Below are 19,497 nucleotides of genomic sequence, written 5' to 3' on the forward strand. Positions count from 1 at the left end.
CCCCTCATCACTGTTAACATCATGGAGTCAGGCATACTGTTTATCCGTGATTGATTTAACGTCCTGTGACCAGGCACACTGTTCATTTGGTGCCGGTTTGCTCACTTTGGCAGATATTACACATATTTCGTGCGCATATAAAGCAGTCCCTATTGCCTAAATCGCTCTTATCCAAGCGTCCGGAGGTCTTCAGGACCTGTAGATAGGTCAAGAATAGTCCACGCTCACCCGAGTCTTCCAAGGACGGCTGTGCAGTTCGAATCCAAAGTGCCTCAGAAACCTCTCCATGGCACCCTTAGGCGGTGCTGCAGAGATGATCTTCATCCAAGGCTCTGCAAATCTCTCCTTCACTACCATGTCCACGGCCACTGTTTTCTTGCCCGTGTCCCAGTCGGTGTCCAAGCCAAACCGCACCTGACTGATGCTGCCTCCAATGACTGACTTCCTCCACGCTGCATTTTTGTGATTGATGAGCCATTCTAGATCGCGCAGTATACTGTCTTCCGTCGATGAAAGCGATTGGCATGTGATGGCGCAGTCGGGGAAACGTGCCTTGTGCTTAAAGAGTCTGGTCGCGTCACAGCAATTGGCGGTACTACCAAGGTCGTCTTTTCGAACCCAAATCCGAAGGCTGGAGGAAGTCAGAACGTGAGGCTTGAATCGAGCCAACGTCGGAGGTATTCGCGCGGGGAAGAAGGCCTTGAAGTATGTGTCCATGAAATTCAGAGGGACTCTGTGCATCGATAACCACATCGGACGGAACTCGGCCCTGATTTGCATGCACGTCTGCGTCAACGCAAGATACGGGACAGGTTTGCGCTCAGCCGCTGGTAGGTTGGTGGATTTCCTTGACGAATGGTATACCGCCAGTTTGCACACCTTCTTGGGCCTCTTGTGCAGCATGGGGAAACATCTGTAGGTGCATTCCGTGGCGTACTCGTAGATCTGGTTGCGGAGCTCTGGAGGTTGTCAGATCGTTTCTGCTTGAGATCTATGGGTCATACTGACCTGGTGGTAGTCCCAAGAACTTGAAGTTATCATAACCGCAGACCCATTGAGCTTCTTTTATTTCCGTATCGACCTTCGGGCGCAGCTTTGGGCGTTTCTGGGAGTAACTCGATCTGGCATCGTCGGCGTTTCGTTTGCGAGAAGTAGCTTTGTCGTTGACTGGAGCAACAACCTTGACGATATGTGTTGCCGACCTATCATAGACTCCTCAGCAGATGAACGATGGTTTCAAGTAGTTTGGACGCGCTGCGAGACTTACATTGTGAATGCCGGGGTATTGATATTGTCCAAAAGGTTGAGTGGTGTGACTTTGATGGTATTGGAGGAGAGAGGCAGACTGTCCCGACGTGGTTTGGGGGTGGCCCTTCATGGCACGCGCTAACCACGGCTCCCAACGTGGGGCTGATGCCTGGATGCACCGCCGTTTGCTCTTTCCTCCTTGGGCTGCCTTCCGCCATGAATTGCAACAGTAAATACAGCTCTCCGTCTTTCACTCATTTCTAGAAACGACCCTGACGCATCGCTGTTCGGCCGAGGCCCCTGAACACGTCTTGTGTGAATCGCCCTCTAGTGAAATAAGAGATGACCTTTGAAAGACCTTATGAATCCGATCATTTCCCTTGTACCCAGTGGCCAATCAAGGGAGCATCCTAAGCAGTCCATGTACCATTGCTCAGGAGCAGTCCAGCTTTTGAGTAATCCAATGTACGTCCACTCTTGATGAAAGCAAAGCGGAAATACTCGTTCATCGCCACATCAAGTGGCCGCTTCCACTCGAACGTACCACCACCTGCTTTCTCGTCGGAGAAAGCACGGTAGCGTTCTACATCATTGACCAGGACACTGATACCATCGATGCCGTTAGGCAAGAACTTCCAAGAGAACGATGCCAACAGACCCTCAGTAGTGCTGGAGTTGATAATGGGCTCAATGATTGCAGGTACCACTGAGTTGAACTTGCCGTCCCCTCGCAGCGCTGCAGTCGTTTGGAGAATAGAGTCGAAGTCCCAGCGCGCTATACCGTTGACGAACAGGCCGAGTAGTATGCCTTGGTATAGCAACGATGGTCGTGTCTGCATGCTTGTTCCCGGAAGCAGCAATAGACCGATAATGTAGTGATGGATCCTAAGATTGACACCTGGGATGGCAAGGCAGACCATGATGGCGAGAACGAACAGCCCGTACAGCCCGAGATACTTCAGCAGTCGTCCTTCAAGCCAGAAGTAACAGACTTGGCCCACTACGATGACCGAAAGTGTTCCAATTATGACGGCCAGTGCTAGTTTAGCTCCCGGTTGCTGCTCCAGGTCGTGTGCGGTGAGGCGCGAGATCGGGATCCATTCAAACGTGTAGTTTGATAATGCTCCTATCCAGAAGCCGCCAAGCCAGAGTATGGTCTTCTCGATAGGAGCGTTGAGTCCAGACAAGGTGCGCTTTACCACGGTCATCCAAATGATGACGGCGACGAAGAATGCTGGAAGCAGTCTCTTCGCAAACATTGAGAGGTGATCAGAGAGAACCGTAGTATTCTGGTATGAGGCTTGTGGCGGGTCGGACACGAAGCTGACGTGTGCGAACATGATGACGAAGATCGGGAAGAAGATCTTGGACTTGGTCGAAAACAGAGACAGTATGACCGTGACCATTAGTGACACGAAAAGGAGTACAGAACGGGGCTCGCTGCTGCACTTGAACCCCTGTGTGTTTTGAGTGAAATTGAACGATAGCGGAAAGTTGGAGTCGAATGGAATGGACTGAATACCATGACGTCGAGTACCTGCAAAGTCGCCGTACTCGCCAACCAAGTTCACACGACCACAGCCGCCGTTCCGATTGCCGACGATTCCAGCATGTATAGCCGAGCCGCAGACGAAGCTGTCTCCTCGATACGTTTCGGTGCCGATAACCAGTGGGCGGTAGTTCGCATCGTACGCACCAACGGCGTGTGGGTTCAATAATTGCACATCCGCGCACTTTGACGGACATCGGAATGCGAATGAGGAGTTGCTGAAAGGATGACAATTCACGCCATCAACACCACACCCGTTCTTGCGTTTCCAGAGCGAGTCGGCACAGTCTAGGTTGACTACATACTTGCTATCGCCGTCGACTGTGGGCAACTCCGTAGTCAGCAAACTTACGAACAATAGAAGCCAAACAACCAAAACCGCATTGAGGGCGAAGCTCTGGTGTTCTCGGCGCGGCAGCAGCCATTCCAGTAGTCTGGCCGGGCTTTCCTGAAGGGAAGGGAAGAAGGGCTTTATCTTTTGTGGGCGTGGAGGCTGTGGACCGCTGAGGAAACCTAGGAAGTTGGTAGGCCTCTTCGGCTGTTGCTTTGCTAGGTCATTGTCTTCGAATCCCAGCTCCTCTCTCAACAGCAATTGCGCTTCTTCCTCGTCAATGTCCGTGTCAGCGGAACCTCGGGCTGCTGCGTCATTGGCTTCATCTTTATAGCTTCGCGGCGCGTCAGCACGCGCAGAATCTGACATGCTCCGGTGGCAAAGCTCGCGATCGAGGGAAATAATGGTATTGATTGATGAGAGACATTGCACGAGCTGGAGGTTGAGATGAGACACTGGTGCGTGCTCAGTGGATCCTCCTTTGTCGCTGACACCATCCCTACCTCGGCTTAGTGGTCTCTCATCGAAAAAATGACCTTGGGGTATCAGCTCGAGACATCGAGCCAGCCATTCTGGAAGTCCCTGTGCCCTGAAGTGCTCAACCTTACGTAGGCTTGTGAGCTTTACGAAGGCAAACGCGAGCTCGGTTGCGCTTCCACGCCCCTCCGGATACCAGGGCGGGGGGTACTTCAAACCAGGCCTGTACTGATCGCCCGATATCTCCATGTCAAGGTGCTTGAGCAGGAATTGCTTATCCTCGTCATTCTTAAACTCGTTGATGATATAATGACTTTCACAAGTTGCTGACCCCCCTCTGTCTGGGAACCTGATGTCATCTACCCACAAAGTTGTTCTTCGGGGCCAAAAAGCCCTATCTCATCATCATGCCAATTATAAAGGGGGTCAGCAACTTGTGAGAGTCACCGATATGGACCAAGAATCTAAACATGATCAAATACAATAAGTAACGGGGTCCTGGTTGGCAGTATTGGAAGCGCTGTGGCTGATTCTAAGGCGGATGTTCCTCATGTCGCGAATCACTGATGGTTGCAGACTGTCGAACATGCCCTCGGGATGGGGCACCTACCTATTTGGACCGCCGATAGTAAACACGAGCTCATTCTCACCGTACATAATCACTAGATGTGCTAGTTCCAACGACCAAGATGCCTTTATGAGACGTACATCGAGCTCTTCTGGACAAGTTCTTGCTTGCGTACAGAATGGACAAATTCAGGCCGGGTTTGAGCTTGCCATTGTTCGTGTACGTGTGGTGGTTCGCAAGGAGTCCGGAGAGCGGCGTTACCCCCTTGTACGACTGGACGTGGAGGTCGACACGGTTCCATGTGTTGTGCGGTAGGACACGAAACCGAATTGCAAGTCATACGGGACAGTGTATTGGAGAATTTGGCGCTTCAGCTCTCGTGGAAGCTGCTCGAGTAATGAGGCACCTGGTAGAAAGATCGTTGAGGCCATGTTGATTGTTGTCTCTAGGCGATGTGGGAAGAGCCTAGAGTAGTCGGGTCGCTATAAAGTGAGGAGGCTGCCAAGGACGGGCAGGTAAAGCTAAAGAGAAAAGGAAAAGAGCCTAGAGTAGATAATCCCCAAAGCGCACAATAAGCGTTGCGTCATTGCACTGTATGATGGCTACATTAAGATATGTCACCATTCTACATCATCTTTTGCTTCACTATTACTGCTCCAGCTCCGTGCCCGCTCATCATGCCTTCTCTTACTATTAGATCTCAATTGCTAACCTGCTGGAGCATCACTATCTTCAATGCTTGGGCGCGGCCACTGAGCGTGGTGTCGCTGGTAGAAGCTCGTAATGTCATCCGACAAGACGATACCGTTCTGCTTGGTGAACTCTCACCAGTCCAAGATTGATTTTCTGGTAATTCGTGCTGATTTGCAGTATGTCGCATGGGTCTTGCCCCTACTTGCTCGGCCAACGCAGCTCAGAGACAGAACTTCCTTGTCCACCTTGTATGCAAAGCTCGAGACATCGGCTGAACCAAGAAGGAGGCCCGAGGTTTCTGACTTCATCGACCTTGGAGAGCTTGGCAAGAATTTCTAGAGTGTACATAGAGTTCTTAATGTCCTTCATCCTGCTAAAGTTCCAGCTGAAAGGACTAGGATTGGTCTCCCCAAGAGAGTCGTAGGCAAGATCTAATCCGCAGACCCTGATCTTTACTTCTAGCTGCTTAAGGATGGGCCCCTTAAAGTATCTTCGCCTTGCGCCTTGATGGTCTTGACAAAGCAGTCGAACAACTTCTCGTGCCCCGTAGCTGGGCTAGGCGCTTCAAGAACAAGCTCAATGTATCTGACGTTGCAAAAAATATGCAGGTACATTCGACCGAGCCTGCCAATCGGCTGGACCGAATCGGTTGTGAACGAGAATCGATTGACGCCATACAGCATAGCCTAGTACAATGTTGGTAAGTAAGAATTTGACGCATTAGCTCTGTAGGCCCGGCGCTCGAACGGCGAAGCGCTTGTCGGCAAGGTGGGTGCACTGGCGACGTTGCTTGCAGCACGCAGTGCAGGCAGACCTGAATCTTCAGTGGCCATCTTACTGGGATGGTCGTGGAAGGTGTGGGTCGTTTATGCGAGCGTGTAGTAGTGAAAAGTACCTGCCAAAACTCCAGTGTAGGTGAGAGTAAAGTCAATGCAGGTAGCTCAGCGGCGAGCCAGTACCTGACTGGACATGGACTCGACGAATATGATGGAATTGTTCATGCCTATCCGTCTATTTCCATCTCTCCTGCTAGCCACTCTGCCTCTTTCTGCATCTCTTCGTCGCTCCTCGGCTTGCGACTGTCGTTGTCGACCGCAGGGAACTTGCCCCTCTTCTCGTCATCAGCGAGCTCAGCCTGAGCAGCTCTCTCCTTCTCCCTCATCTGCTTGCCGAGATGTGCCTCCTCGCTCTCCATCATCTCGTATATAGCATCAGTGCCGCCCTTGTGCTCCAGGTCATCCTTCTTTCGAGGGATGATGTGGGCGTGTACGTGTGGCACGCTCTGCCCAGCATCTACACCATCCTGAATGGCAATGTTCAACGACGAGGCAGCAAAGACGCGCTCCACCATGCGCGACACGCGCTGCACGGTCAGAAAGAGATCCTGCACCTCAGCCGCCGAAAGATCGTTGAAGCGCGGTACGATCCGCCGAGGTGAAACCAGCACATGGCCCGGAAGCAGCGGCTTGAGGTTTACAATCGCGAATGACAGGCGCGTCAGGTGGAAGACCTGCAATTGTAAGCAGATACACCAGCAGTAAGCCACGTCCGCTGTGTTATTCACTCCATCACGTCACAGCTATGCAGTGCGCCGCCAATGAAACACCAATGTGTACACACCTGACTTGTCACCACGAAGGTGCCAAACTTGACCACATCCTTCGTGATCGGCATGCCTCCTGCTACGAGAATGTCGTCGCCGTTGCAGAGCTGCTTTTGGAACTCCAAGCGCACAGCCAAGACGTTGTGCTAGCGCTGTTTTGTGATGCGGATGCGGCGCGCAGCAGTTCCGAAACAGAGTGGCCTTCCAAACTTCCATGCAGGGACCGCACCTGGGCAGCTCTAGGCGACCGGGTTCGGTGCTTTTGGGAGGCGTAGCCGTGTCACCTGCCAGGAACGCGTGGTGGGTTTCTTGCAATTCATTCGTTTGATCCTCATTGTTTACGCGGGCAGACTCTCCACGGATGATCGTGGGGACAATGATAGCCCTCGTCGTGGGGTTGCCAGCTCGCCCAAGGCCTGCGCAATCACCCCCGTATAAAGCGCCCTCCACCACACAGAGGTCACCGTGGGCAGCTCAACACATCGCACTCGGCCGTCTTATCTTTCCAGCGTTGCTTCTGTGGACCATCCAGTGGAGCCTCGCGTCGAACTTTTTGCCGAGCTCCTGCTAGGCTTTGCTTAGCTCTGTTGCTTTCTCCCACCAAGAACGGCTGAGGGGTATCAGAGTGGGCTACACGTCTTGGCTGTGGCATACCGTTTCACGCAGCGACCGCGCCTCGTACGTGTTGCGACTCCACTTGGCCTTTGAGCCTCATCGCAACACACGCACTCGCACAGGCAACTATAGAGAATCTCTTGGCTGCCCACTTGGAACAGGAGCCCGCGCGGACCCTCACTGCCTCAGCGCTTGACCTTCTGCTTATCAGCGTAAAGCGTGTCGAAGTTCTGTTTCAACCCAATCCGGACGGACATAAAGCTGCTCGGATTCCCTCACCGGACTGCGTCCATAAGCATTTCCACGACATTCTGCACGCAAGCCGACCTCTTCCCGAACGCCTTCCTCACAGCCACATATAAGACGCCGGGTACTGCCAGCCGTACCGTGGTTCAATATCAACGTTAATCTTACGGCACCCATATAAGTCTCCAGGCGTTGCGCCCCACTTCCCGCGACACCCATTCCCACAACGCGAACACGCACAACTTCCTCACTTTCGAAATCAACACACGTGCAGACGCCATGGATATCGTTCAGTCTTCGCGCGCCTACTTTGCCATGCCGTCGCCCACGCCTGAGGAGAAGATCACTCTGCAAGCCTCCAACACAGTCTACACCTACCACTGCCTCTGCAGCCACCTCCTCCTCGCAACAACCACACCTCTGCCCGCCCTTCCCACACGGCAGAATTCGCAAGACAAGGCACACATCATGCCCCTCCCACCCGCGCCCTCTTCATCAAACAAGTCCGAATCGAACAGCCACTACGGCCTCCTCCTCTCCATGCGCCAAGAGCGCACCGCCGAGATCATGACCAGCGACGACGGCTTCGAAAAGCGGTATCTCCAGCGGTGCGGGCGCTGCAACCTCGCCGTGGGCTACCAGCTGGACTGGGCGCAGTTCGGGAGCGACCGCACGGGGCGCCGCGATGACGTCGTGTTCCTGATTCCCGGTGGCTTCATGACGACGTCCGAGATGATCAACTACAAGAAGAGCACAAGCGCTGCGGCGAATGGTGCTGGTGGTGTTGCTAGCATGTCGTCTGCGACCGCTGTGACTGCGTAGGCTCCCCACCGAGTGGTCTCAGCCTCAGCTCCCCACTATCCGTGGGCTTCTTCCCGCGGGTTCTTAGCTTTCCCGCGGCAACATCTTCTCAGCCTCAGTCTCACATATTACGGTCATCATGACTTTCTTTCTATCTATACACATCTACATGACGTTGGATTGGGTGGCGTTACGGCATAGGAAGCAACTGCATGGCGAGTCTTTTCATCCTTTATTTTTTCTATCATACGCGATACCCCACTGGCGAACGCGCAAGGCTTCTCATGTTACGTAGAAGCCTACAATTATATAGACGTGGCCCATTGGACCAAAAACAAGTCTCGAATCAATACATCGATATCTCAAAACAATGCTTCTCTTGAGTGACTGTGCGCACGCAGCTCAATCACAGGGCTGGATCGTACTGAAGTCCTTTCGGCGATGTTACATATAGTCCTGTTCGCCGTCCTCAATCTCTCACATGCTGGTGTGAAATTGTATGTGCATGAATCGTGTCATTGAGGCCGCAGTAGCAGCCTGGCTACATAACTCCGCTCTCCTCCCACAGGTAATGAAGAAGACCAGTGCCCTCGAGTATCCCAACGCCAGTATCCGCATGCTGAAACCATAAACATGAAGCTCCCCCCTCCGTTCCCAGGCTAGGGATCATAAGAACGTAACCACTCTCAAACCGATGCAAGGAAGTCTAGTTCTCCGCAATCGTCTTGACGAACTCTGCTTCACGTTAGCATCTCCGCCCAAAATCTCCTGTGTTTTCGAGTATATATGGGGACATAGGGTGACTTACCCCTGTAATCCACCTCGTCATTCGACGCATCAATTGTGCTCTTGAACAGCTCGTCGACCTCCTCCTCGCTCATCTTCTCGCCCAGATTCGTCAGAATGTACTTGATCTGGCCCTTGCCAACGAACCCGCTGCGGTCCTTGTCGAACACCTGGAAGCCGCGGATGTATTCTTCGATGTCGAAGGGCTCGCGGAAGCCGCCGGGGCGGTTGAGAATCTTGGAGAAGGTATCGAAGTCGACTGGGGATGCGTTAGTTTGAATGCATGCGGATGGGTATATGGGGTTTGAGGGAATGGGAGACGTACAGTCAGCGCCCACTCCGCGCTCGAGATCCGTGATCTCGGCCAGCGTAGGGTTCTGTCCACACGCGCGCAGAAGATCGCCCAGGGCGCCGCGGTCAACGCGCCCGTTGCCGCGCTTGTCGAAGAGCTGGAAGGCTTCGCGGTAGTTGGTGGAGGCCTGGTGGTCGTTATTCATTGTGTCCTTGACTCTTTGTTGTTCCTTTGTGTGTATTTCTGGGGGAGGGTCGTGGGGAGCGTGCGCCGGATGTTTAGCGGCCGTGTAACAAAGTCGTGCTGTGCAACGAGGTGAAAGAGCCAGCCTGCATGAAAAGGTGTTTGTGCCTTGTTTTGTTGACCGGCAACGGCAGGCGCTCGCAGCCAACCACCAACCGCTGAGCCACGCTCACTCCTCGTTCGCCTCTCCAGTAAACAAACGCTGTGTCTTACTCACCATTGTGTGTGTATATTCGTATGTTGTGGTAGTATGCACAACAGAAGGGTATCTCAAAAGACCAAGATTGGGTCTGTATGGGGAAAGCGGTGTTGAATGCAGTGTCGAAGGGGCTCAAACAGACGTGCGTGAGCGAGGACCAGGGAGCGCATCAAGCGCAACAGAAGCCCGCCAAGCTTGCGTTGCTAGGGAACGCCTTAGTGGAGGAATACGGTGTGCGAAAGTCGTTACACCTGCTTCGGCCCTGTGAGAAAGGCTTTTGAATTCTGGATGCGCCACAGTTGAGGGTATTTCAGAGAGTGCAATGGACCTGTGTGGACTGGTTTTCGCGTTGTTTACTTTGCACCAGCGTTCCTTCCTCCCACCGACCGCATCAATCCATACAAACTAACTGCACCACCATTCACGATGATATCACACTATCGTGGATGCTAGATGCTTGCAGATCGACAGAGAGTTAAGAATCAGCGGAAACTTACCAAAAGACTATCAGATCTTGAGGTGTCGAGGTCGCGATATGCTCGTACTCGACTCGCCACATCCCTAGGCTTCGTGAGACGAACGCCTTCGACAACCGGACCCAACCAACTACACCAAGCCTGACAATGACAACGCTCTATGGGATGATGCCCTGCCATTCAAAAGCTTTACTGACGCCTCCAAGATGCGATCCAATCTCTTTCTCTTCTGCTTCCTTGATTGTCTTCTTTGTTTTCTCAAGTTCACAATCCATCTTACACTCCTTATGTCCCTGCGTATATCGACTACTACCGAAGCGAGCGTCAGTGCCATGGAGCTGTTGGTCTTGGTACAAACAGCGGCATCGAAGGGCCAAATGCTTGGATGAAACCATTAGTTGTAGGTCATTTGGTCACTCCTTGTCTGTTCTTTTCGTCATGTGCAAAAGAAGCGTCAATGTGGCAGCCTCATTGTCATCTTTGTCGCTCGGTGGACTCCTGCAGGATTCTCAAGTAATGGCTTTATCTGCAGAGAGTGGACTCGCATTGCATATATGAGTATTGTTCGACCTTTCAAGGGACGTTGCAACCCTACTCGCCCGTAACAGCTTGCTGCAGACTCCAGAAACGAAGCAGTACTACTGAGGCCGAAGAAAAATGGAAGAACCTGCACGCGACAAACGCGATGAACGCAACGAACGAGACGATCGAGTCAACAAATGCTACCACAGTTGCCACGGCTCTAGCGGAGCCTGCGCCACTTACCAGCCGTGCAATCATCCACAGATGGCTAAGTTAGCTGTGTCTCAAGCATGATTATCAAGGAGATACGCTTAGTATTACCGTTCAAGATTTTGCTTATATGCTAAAAACGACTAGCTCAAACTCAAGCAGAAGTTGGCTGCCAGAAGATCAGATTCTCTTGTCTATGGTTTTGCAATTACAGAACACGGCTATGCGATCCGACATAGTCATTGTCTCACTATATACAGCCTCTTCACTTGCCTCCATAGATTTGGGTATCATCGACAGTGGAGATTTCGCAATGCAGGCCGGTGGCCACCTCGCTGCTATGATCGAAGCAAATATTAAATCGATCGTGATTTCATCAACGATGGGATGATCCAGATGGTGGAGGCTTTAGACGGATAACAACAAAGCTCAAGAGTCAGCAGCCGAAAACGCACGCGAAAGGCGGGATCAGAGCGGAGCGCCCAGGCACACTCGCGCAACAAGGTCCGCTACAGCAGCAAGACAAGCTAAGGAGAAGCAAGCCAAGGAGAAGGACCTACTTTCAACAGTGGTCGAAGCTGCAAGCAAGAGCGTCCAACCAAACAGCGGACTGTCGAATCCAGCGGGACGCGCTACAGCTAACCTTGGCATGCATTGGGAATGATCATTATCGACAAAGAACTGACGATGCCCGGTTCTTCGACAGCGATCTCAAGCATGTGGTCGTACGTAAGAATGGCTTCAACGAGACCTCTATTCGAAGCAAATGGACCACTGCCGTAGCTGCTGGTAAGGTTCTCTGCGGATACGACGTGGTCATGGGTAGAGAGAAGGATCTGTTCAAGACAGGCACGCTCAGACATGCGCCTCATAGTCATTGGGACAACATTTTCAAAGGGGACAAGGGGTCGTCTTGCGCTCCACGGGTCTTTGAAATGCTTCTCTATATACTCCAGAACCTACCATTCCTCACCAATGAGTGTGGACTGAAGGGAGCGTTTGTACGAAGCCAAAAACAACAACACGTCACCGGTCTAGGCTTCGATTCTAGCACCGTTTGCCACGACATGCAGGCTCTTATCACCGAAGAAGCCAGCAAAACGGAAGCTGCCACCACTCTTCCACACAAGCTTGACACAGAGATCTTGCAGACTCAACGCGATCACGTCAAATGAACTACTATATCATCTCAACAATGCTAACGGTAGAAGCTCCAGACATCGAAGAGGTGGTACATTTCCTAGTGGCGGTGGAGATAGGCCTGACGATAGCGATGATGAGGATGATGATGAGCCGTAGCCTCTTGACTACAAAGGCATCTTGTTTTCCGACTTGAAGGGCCATATTCCCAACGATATAGGTTTGACGAAGGAACAAAGACTGCAACACGCTCATGAACTTTATCTGACAATGCAACGATCATTGGAAGATGGATTGCACAACCAGAACGGCAGCAACCAGGATGACAATAGTCAGAACAACGACAATGAGACCGGTGGCCCTGCCGGTACCGAATGTGACTCAGTTGCAGCACGTTATGCAGTACTCCAGAAACCCGCAGCTTTCCAGGCCATTGCGAACCAAGCCATCGATTTGCGCCCATGACCACAGAGCAGGTCGATATGTGGTTCAAGAAGAACTCGATCCACAAATTCTTGAACTCGAAAATGAACCTTTGGCAAAGAAAGATGCGTCTTCAGAGAGCCTTCGGTGGCTTTGGTGAGTCTACCATCAACAAGGAAGCTGCGGGTCAGTACAGCAACACCTGCGTATGGGCACAAACTTTGGTCAGATGCAAGTCATTGATGCACTTAACGAACTTACAGAGGATATACCTGACTGAGGACAACAGCTAAGGCGACCAAAATACTGGATCGAACAACAAACGGAAGCGTGGGAGCATTGGTTCGAATGAGGGGGGCGCCCCCAAGCGGTCATGCCGTGATGACACAACTTGTAAAGGCCAAGAGGACGATGACTCGGACTCGGATTGTTCAGACTTTGCCCCAAGCTATCAAAACGCCAGTAAGAGCGGCAGAAAGCCCGGCGTCTTCGTTATTGTCGTCGCTCCCACCACTGAGCTCCTTTTCATTTGACGTGCCCTCTGTGGGGTCAGTAGATCCATTGGGCGCCCCAGAGGCAGCATGTGGCTTGTTTCCCTTCGGCACGTTGTCTTTACCTTCTGTTCCGTTCTTGTCTGTGTTACGTGCGCCAGCTGCCACCGTCCCTCAGAACAACAATGATAGCAGCAACAATAACGCCGACAGTTCTGCAGCGCCCAATGCATCTACGGACAGCACTAAGGCTACGCCAAATGGCAAGGGATCTAATGGCAAGAACGGCAAAATTGACAACAACATCGAACCAAACAATACCAAAAACCATGCTGGTGGCAGTAACAACAGTGACAACAGACTTATTGGCGGCGAGGATAACCCGGGTAGTAACAACAATGTTGGCAACAATAAGAACGATCACAGCAAAAACGAACCTGAGACAACACGCACGACATGCCTTTAGGTGTGCTAGACCTCTGCATCTTGCCCGAAGCTCAGCTCGAATGGCACACGTCACCAGAGATGCTGGCTGACCACATACTTCGCAACAAGAATGTCAACACGATATCCTGGAGGACATTCCTCTTCGTCACTGTTTCCGCTAAACATTTCGGGGAAGAGAGCAATAAAAACTGCCTCAAGCTCCGGCTCTTCGACTCGATTGTATTCACTGAGCAAGATCGGAAGGACGGACTAGGAGGGCTTGCGCATGATCGACGTGATTCGAACAAGAATGAATAATCATTATTGTACGGCGCCACCGACCGACATTGCCGACAATATACTTGACTTGTCGGAGACTGAACACGAGTCGGATGAAAAGGTGCCAGAACCAAGCGATGTATCTGATGCTTCAGAAGATGCTTCAAACACAACCGGCAAACGCAAGCGAGGTGCCACAGACAGTACTCCAGAGGGTGCTCCACCGAGTAAGAGAACGAAGACCAATAGAGGTGCGTCGAGCTAGTGTATGTGATGGTTTCCTGTGTGCAGTTTCGCATTGTGTTCACTTATTTATTACCCAATGCTGTTCTATATCATGTAGTCTTGTGGACTTCAAGAATTGTTACATTCAGTTGAACACATTCCGAGGAAGGACAAATAGAATCTAATCATCCTCTGCAGGTAACTCCTCAGCACCGAACGGACCAATTGCTTCCTCCACTGACCTCAATGAGGCACCAAACAACAATAGCTCGCAACAACAAGGCGAATCCGTATCTAACAAACGCGCCAAGCCTACCGATGGCAAGCGGCCCGGTCACGATTCACGGAAGCAGCGAGTTTCACGCGGTGTGAACGGTCTCGAAAATGCTGCAAAGTCATTGTCAAAGATTGTCGACGACAAAATTCGCCCTCTCAAAGTTTCGACTTTGACTCGCCAGGCAATGTGTAACTACGTGGCCTAAGTCACATGATATTCTATCGAGGAAGGCACTGCCCAAGGGCAAGTGCACTTACCTCTGAGCCGAGAGCTCCTGTACACGGAAACCACCAAAAACAACAGATAGTAATTCAATCATTGACCACAGCCTCCGACCGACACTGCTCATGCAGTTACACAATGCGTCTGGTGCTCAGGTATCTTCTGGTGCTTCAGATGGTGGAAATGTTGGTGACTCTCCTTCTTCGAATGATTGATCTCCTTTGTCTAGTGTTCCTGACTTAGGAGATGAGTCTGAGAGGGAGGGTTCATCTGAGCAGGAGAGCCCATCTGAGTCACATGATTTGGACTCTGACGACCACAATGGCGCAGCGAGCAACAGCAACAAGTGACGCCACGACTCAGAGGATGACAGTTCAAAAGACCAGGGCAACATGTCAAAGAAGCCTTAGACGAGTGATGTGTCACTTTTAGATGACCCGGAAGAAGAGACTGATGCAACCAACAGCAACGTAGATCTGTGGCGGCGTGAACCGCTTGTTGAATACGATGGAATACTGCGCTTAGTTGCTATCTGGTTAGGAGAAGACAATATATACCTGTCCTGAAACATGCTAGCCCAGAACAGTCTGAGCAGCAGCAGTCAGGTCTCATACGGACCGATGGATACCGCAACGAGATCGAACCTCACCTGCACCCTCTTCGGGCCCTGGTGAGAGGACAGTAATCAACAGACCTTTTGCCGACCCTCAAGCCAGTGCGTCTTTCGACAACCAGGTCACAACCGAAGACCCAACAATCGAAATCCACAGCGACCAGGAAGCCTACCTATTCAACACTGGCAATTCCACCATCTTTCTCCCCTAGGACGACACTCAGCAAGGCTGGCCAACCCACACAAATGAGCTGTTCGACTTTGCCCATATCGACGCCCCAACCTTCACCAATTGGTACAAACCGAATTGTGACGAGCTCAAGGCTAAGCTACAAGAGCGCGGTAAGAAGCATGGCATGGACATATGTTGCGCGATCCTTCACATCAAATCCAAACGCACCTTTCTCCACGAGCCAGGCTCCAACTTCAGCTCAGCATGGATCAATGACTCCACCGTGTTCGACACAGCACTCACCCAGGAAATACTCGCAATCCCCAATGTCGCAGTCAGGAACGGCGAGATCCGCTGCCACATGATGGCCGCCTACGAGTCAGACATGCTGAACAAGATCGAGGATTCCACTATCCATAAACCAGGTGTGCCGAATATCTTGGATATCAACATCATCGGCGCTTCCCAGTCGACTATCGCTGCTGAGTATCCCGTTGTAGACGACTCTTTGATCCGACCCATGACAGCGGAAGACACTCATACGGCGAAGAGGCACGCGGATAGGAAGCGAGGGAAGAAGCGGAGGAGTTGAGGAAGGAGTTGAGGAAGGAGGCGAGGAGGGGGACGAGGAGGGCGCCAAGTAAGAAGTATGAAGGGTGAAGGGTGAAAGAGGATAGGTTGTTGTTGAGTAGTTGTACGAGTAGGGAGTTGGTTGGACGCGGGTTCTTTAAAAGCGCTCCGATGAGCTGGAGCGCTTTTGAATAGTTTTCAATCTCGATCGGTGAAACTGCCGGACTGCACACTTCTTTTGGTAAAAAAGCTTCTGCGATATAAGGATACATTCTTCGTTAAAATTGTTTCCTACTAGACCCTCTGGTTCTGGAGGAGATTGCTCAGGTTGCGGATGAACAGAGAGGTATTGACGAAGAGTTGGTTCGTGGCCTTGAGGAAACGATCGACAGCAGGGTCAACGTGCCAGCAATTCTCGCCGGAAATTGATAGGTGAAAGCAAAGTTAGCTGGAGAACATTGCATGTCAATTACAGGCCTCTAAACATGCGTATAAGAGATAGCGAAGGTCCGAAGTACAGACCTGTCTTGGGACACCGTGCGTCCTGGCTCGCTTGGATAGACGTTAGTCTTCGAGCAAGGTCGTGGTATGCGCAAGGCCGTATGTACCGAATGAAAGCGTCATACCATGTGATATACCCGGATATGGGCTTTACAGTTTATATGATTCTCTTAGGACCTATGTCCGTAATTTGATCGAATTTTCTATCACTTGCACAAGATGCATTTACCTCTATAGCATACCCATGATAGCCGCAACAACCATCCCACCAAGCGCAGATACCACTGCGTTGATCGTTCCCGCCGCACCAGTACTCTCAGGAGGGACACTTGCAGTGGCGCTCGCGGAAGCAACTCCTGAGCCAGCTGATGCCGTAGCTGCCGGCGCGCTCCCAGTCGAACCAGAGGCAGTGCTCACCACAACGGAAGACCCCGAGTAAGCGCTCAGCTTCTCCTGTCCAGCATAAATGACAATCTGATAAACTGCAAACTCCTTTGCTGAAGTTGTGTAGGAAGTTGTCAGCTCAGGCGTGGGCACCTCGTCGCTCGTACACCAAGCCGGTGTTGTAGTTGCTGTTTGAAGTGGAAAGTTGATGGTGTTGGTGATAGTCTCAGTGCCACCAGACCCCCAGAGCCCAGTGCCGTATGTGTGCGGATACTCGGTCGAATAGTTTGATGGCTGACGATGACTGGCCCGAGTGTTCTGGTCCTCATTGCACCTTATAAACCTGGCATATCCGTCGCCGAATACTCCGTTACATGTTACATCGGCGTCCGATTGTGCAGGCTGTGTGCACGCTACTTTGAGATTCATGTCGGCTGATGACAGCGGGGCGAATCTAGTCATGGGCTCTTTGATTGTGTAGGAGGAGGCGCCAAAAGTCCAGTGGCCGCCAATGCCGCCAATGTGCAGAGCTTCTCTGTCGGTGTCGGTGTCGAAGTCCAGAGACAGTGTCATGTGTTGGGCGTCGGCGTTGATGACGGATGCGACGTAGCCATACTTGTCAGAACCTGCGAAGTTGGTCATCCATGCTGTTGTAGTGTAGTTGGCAGTCTGAGCAGATGCCACGGCTGCGAGGAGTAGGGCTACACTGAGACGAAACATGATGGTGTCGATTGCTGGGTCGCAGTCAAGTCGCGGCCGTTGGTTCAGACACAGCTCTCAATCGTCGTTGTTAAACTCCGGAAATTATCGCGACTCAGTATGCTTACATACCTTTCAAGGCCTCCAATGCCGTGGCGCAATAACTTTGTCTCGTGGTTAAGCTGCTGGTTAGCGCATCGACGAATGCAGCCTCACAAAGCCCGTTCCTTCTATCGTTCCCTCGGCGTAGAGGTACATGCGCCTCGTATTACTTACAAAAGGCGGTTCAGTCCAATATCACTGGTGGGAACTATATGGGCCAAGTGATTGTGGAGAAGCTGCGGAAACAAGGAGGTGGGCGCATGAAAGCCGTACCGTTGATCATCGGTCCTGAACCGAGGAGATGTCGCGAGACAGTTCAACATGGCCTACGCCCCATCAGTTGCCACTCTTGCGCCTCAGTACTTTGCATAGCAATTCTGCCGCGACTTCTAGAAGGTAGCGCATTTTCTTTGGCGAACATCATAGAATAGTCGCTTGGCGCTGGGGAGAAATGACGCACGTGTGCAACTTCACGGTATCGATGCCCGGGAGACCCTGCGACCGGTGAAGCTCAGCCACCCAAACCGAGTGAGTGCGAGAATATGGTGCGTCTGCTTCAGACTTCTTGAGGTCGCGCTCGATAGCTTTCGGAATGTTCGCGTGTGTCATATAATGGAAATACGTGCCGTTGATGAATCGCGAGATGCGGAACTGAACCAAGCTCTGGAAAACTGTCTGTAATCAAGGGAGCCATCGGTTTCGAGGAGATTTCAAGCCGAGATGATAATAAGCGAAAGGAAAAACCTCTCTGTATCCAAACTCTTGATTCTAGCGACGAGACAGAGTGCATATAAAATGGCCAAATTGGGATGAATCTGACGAAAGTGTCAATAGTCCAGAAGCTGCTCGAAGTCTCTACAAAAGCTTTGCGCCTTGGGACCCATACGGGATGAGAAGCGTACACCATCACAGCGGACGAGATCGGACCATCTCGAAGCCGAAGCACTGTGACATGGAAGCTCGAGATGAATTGCGCAGGGTGTTTGTAGAAAGTAGAGAATCGAGAAGGCAACAGAAGAGTATTTGACACTAGTACAGCCGTGATTAACGTTGCTTAGTGATCACACACCTTCAGCTTCGAGCGCAGCCTTGCCACAGCTCGCTCAAATTCACATCTGTAAGGAACGTGACATCTGCTCATCAACTCTCACAGGCCAAAAATAGTTCGAGAGCGCACTCATGATCTGACAAGCAGTCAGCTCGAAGGCAGCAGTGAGACTCACCAATCATGATGTAAACGAGCGCCATCCAATCGCTGTCGCCTGAAGTCCGCAGCGGACGTTGGGGAACCGATAGCTGACCAAGAACGGGTTGATCACGTCACTTCTGGAGTTGTGGTCGATTGACATCTCGGGAAAGCCATCTTAGTCGTTCGGAACGGAGATGCCTGTCGGTCGCGTCGCGGTTCCGAGTGTTTATGTTTGAGGGTCTTGTTGACGAGGAATTCAAGATCAGATTGTTTCCTCCATTGCGCTCTCTAATTCTCATTTTCTGCCCATTGTCATCTTCGAGACTTCGAAATAATCGAACACCGCAACAATGTCTGACAACTTCATCGTCAAGGGCGTGGCAGGCACCTGCATCACGTTCTCCTTCATCCTCGCTGGTAAGACAACTGAAAGCTTGCAATCGCGAATAGGATTGACAAGACCAGGAAATGCGATCACACAGTCTTTCATGACAGTCCCAGCGCTTCTCGTCAACTTCCCACCCCCAAGCTCGCCCGAGCACAAGGAGCGTGCACGTCTTCTCGGCCGCCAATGGCCTCTTTGCTGGACAGTCGGCAATCAATTCTTCCGCCCAATCTCCGCCCTTGGCTTTTTGGGCTATGCATACGCAGGATACGCTACGTACAAGCAGGGCATCCTCGCTCGTAACGACTGGAAGTTGTTCGCCGTCGCAGCTGCCATGCACCTGATGACCATTGTTCATTCTGCGAAGAATATGCAGCCTCTGAACGACAAGCTCGAGGCTCTTGCTGGACGTGCGAGCGACACGGAATTGAAGGAGGCAGAGACTGTTGCAAAGAAGTGGGCGAGTTGGAACAGGCTGAGGCTTGTTACACCGGTGATTGCTGGCAGCTTGGCTCTGTACCAGTTGCTTGCCTAAATGAT

General features: G+C 51.8%; 8 protein-coding genes across 8 annotated transcripts; 3 read left to right on the plus strand and 5 right to left on the minus strand.

Annotated features, from left to right (window-relative positions):
• Window positions 1-39: 39 nt before the first annotated feature.
• BU25DRAFT_173782 (uncharacterized protein) lies at window positions 40-1,562 on the minus strand. The gene is made up of 3 exons (XM_033700845.1): window positions 1,268-1,562; window positions 1,009-1,212; window positions 40-959 (listed from the first exon to the last, which is right to left on the minus strand). The coding sequence occupies exons 1-3, from the start codon at window positions 1,464-1,466 to the stop codon at window positions 208-210; spliced, it is 1,155 nt and encodes a 384-aa protein (XP_033557939.1). The 5' UTR covers window positions 1,467-1,562; the 3' UTR covers window positions 40-207.
• BU25DRAFT_477726 (uncharacterized protein) lies at window positions 1,383-3,555 on the minus strand (the record flags this gene model as incomplete). Its single annotated transcript, XM_033710979.1, has 2 exons — window positions 1,383-3,401; window positions 3,496-3,555. 2 exons carry the CDS (start codon window positions 3,553-3,555, stop codon window positions 1,659-1,661), a joined length of 1,803 nt encoding a protein of 600 aa, XP_033557940.1. The 3' UTR covers window positions 1,383-1,658.
• Window positions 3,556-5,843: 2,288 nt separating this feature from the next.
• BU25DRAFT_451216 (HIT-like protein) lies at window positions 5,844-6,656 on the minus strand. The gene is made up of 2 exons (XM_033709741.1): window positions 6,487-6,656; window positions 5,844-6,376 (listed from the first exon to the last, which is right to left on the minus strand). The coding sequence occupies exons 1-2, from the start codon at window positions 6,538-6,540 to the stop codon at window positions 5,870-5,872; spliced, it is 561 nt and encodes a 186-aa protein (XP_033557941.1). The 5' UTR covers window positions 6,541-6,656; the 3' UTR covers window positions 5,844-5,869.
• A 953-nt stretch (window positions 6,657-7,609) lies between these two features.
• On the plus strand, window positions 7,610-8,107 carry BU25DRAFT_301163 (uncharacterized protein; the record flags this gene model as incomplete). The annotated part of the gene is made up of 1 exon (XM_033701993.1): window positions 7,610-8,107. A coding segment is annotated over one exon (498 nt), but the record flags the coding sequence as incomplete, so codon positions are not given.
• A 525-nt stretch (window positions 8,108-8,632) lies between these two features.
• Window positions 8,633-9,880, minus strand: BU25DRAFT_442467 (EF-hand). Its single transcript, XM_033709304.1, has 4 exons — window positions 9,670-9,880; window positions 9,243-9,396; window positions 8,940-9,176; window positions 8,633-8,866 (listed from the first exon to the last, which is right to left on the minus strand). The coding sequence occupies exons 1-4, from the start codon at window positions 9,670-9,672 to the stop codon at window positions 8,838-8,840; spliced, it is 423 nt and encodes a 140-aa protein (XP_033557943.1). The 5' UTR covers window positions 9,673-9,880; the 3' UTR covers window positions 8,633-8,837.
• Window positions 9,881-12,460: 2,580 nt separating this feature from the next.
• BU25DRAFT_461833 (uncharacterized protein) lies at window positions 12,461-15,719 on the plus strand (the record flags this gene model as incomplete). The annotated part of the gene is made up of 2 exons (XM_033710476.1): window positions 12,461-12,628; window positions 15,168-15,719. 2 exons carry the CDS (start codon window positions 12,461-12,463, stop codon window positions 15,717-15,719), a joined length of 720 nt encoding a protein of 239 aa, XP_033557944.1.
• Window positions 15,720-16,411: 692 nt separating this feature from the next.
• Window positions 16,412-17,621, minus strand: BU25DRAFT_173875 (uncharacterized protein). Its single transcript, XM_033700846.1, has one exon. The coding sequence runs from the start codon at window positions 17,300-17,302 to the stop codon at window positions 16,430-16,432; it is 873 nt and encodes a 290-aa protein (XP_033557945.1). The 5' UTR covers window positions 17,303-17,621; the 3' UTR covers window positions 16,412-16,429.
• A 915-nt stretch (window positions 17,622-18,536) lies between these two features.
• On the plus strand, window positions 18,537-19,492 carry BU25DRAFT_400425 (uncharacterized protein; the record flags this gene model as incomplete). Its single annotated transcript, XM_033704963.1, has 2 exons — window positions 18,537-18,989; window positions 19,038-19,492. The coding sequence occupies exons 1-2, from the start codon at window positions 18,923-18,925 to the stop codon at window positions 19,490-19,492; spliced, it is 522 nt and encodes a 173-aa protein (XP_033557946.1). The 5' UTR covers window positions 18,537-18,922.
• Window positions 19,493-19,497: the final 5 nt, after the last annotated feature.

Source organism: Macroventuria anomochaeta (genome assembly GCF_010093625.1).
Source record: "Macroventuria anomochaeta strain CBS 525.71 unplaced genomic scaffold BU25scaffold_35, whole genome shotgun sequence".
NCBI classification, from domain to species: Eukaryota; Fungi; Ascomycota; class Dothideomycetes; order Pleosporales; family Didymellaceae; genus Macroventuria; species Macroventuria anomochaeta.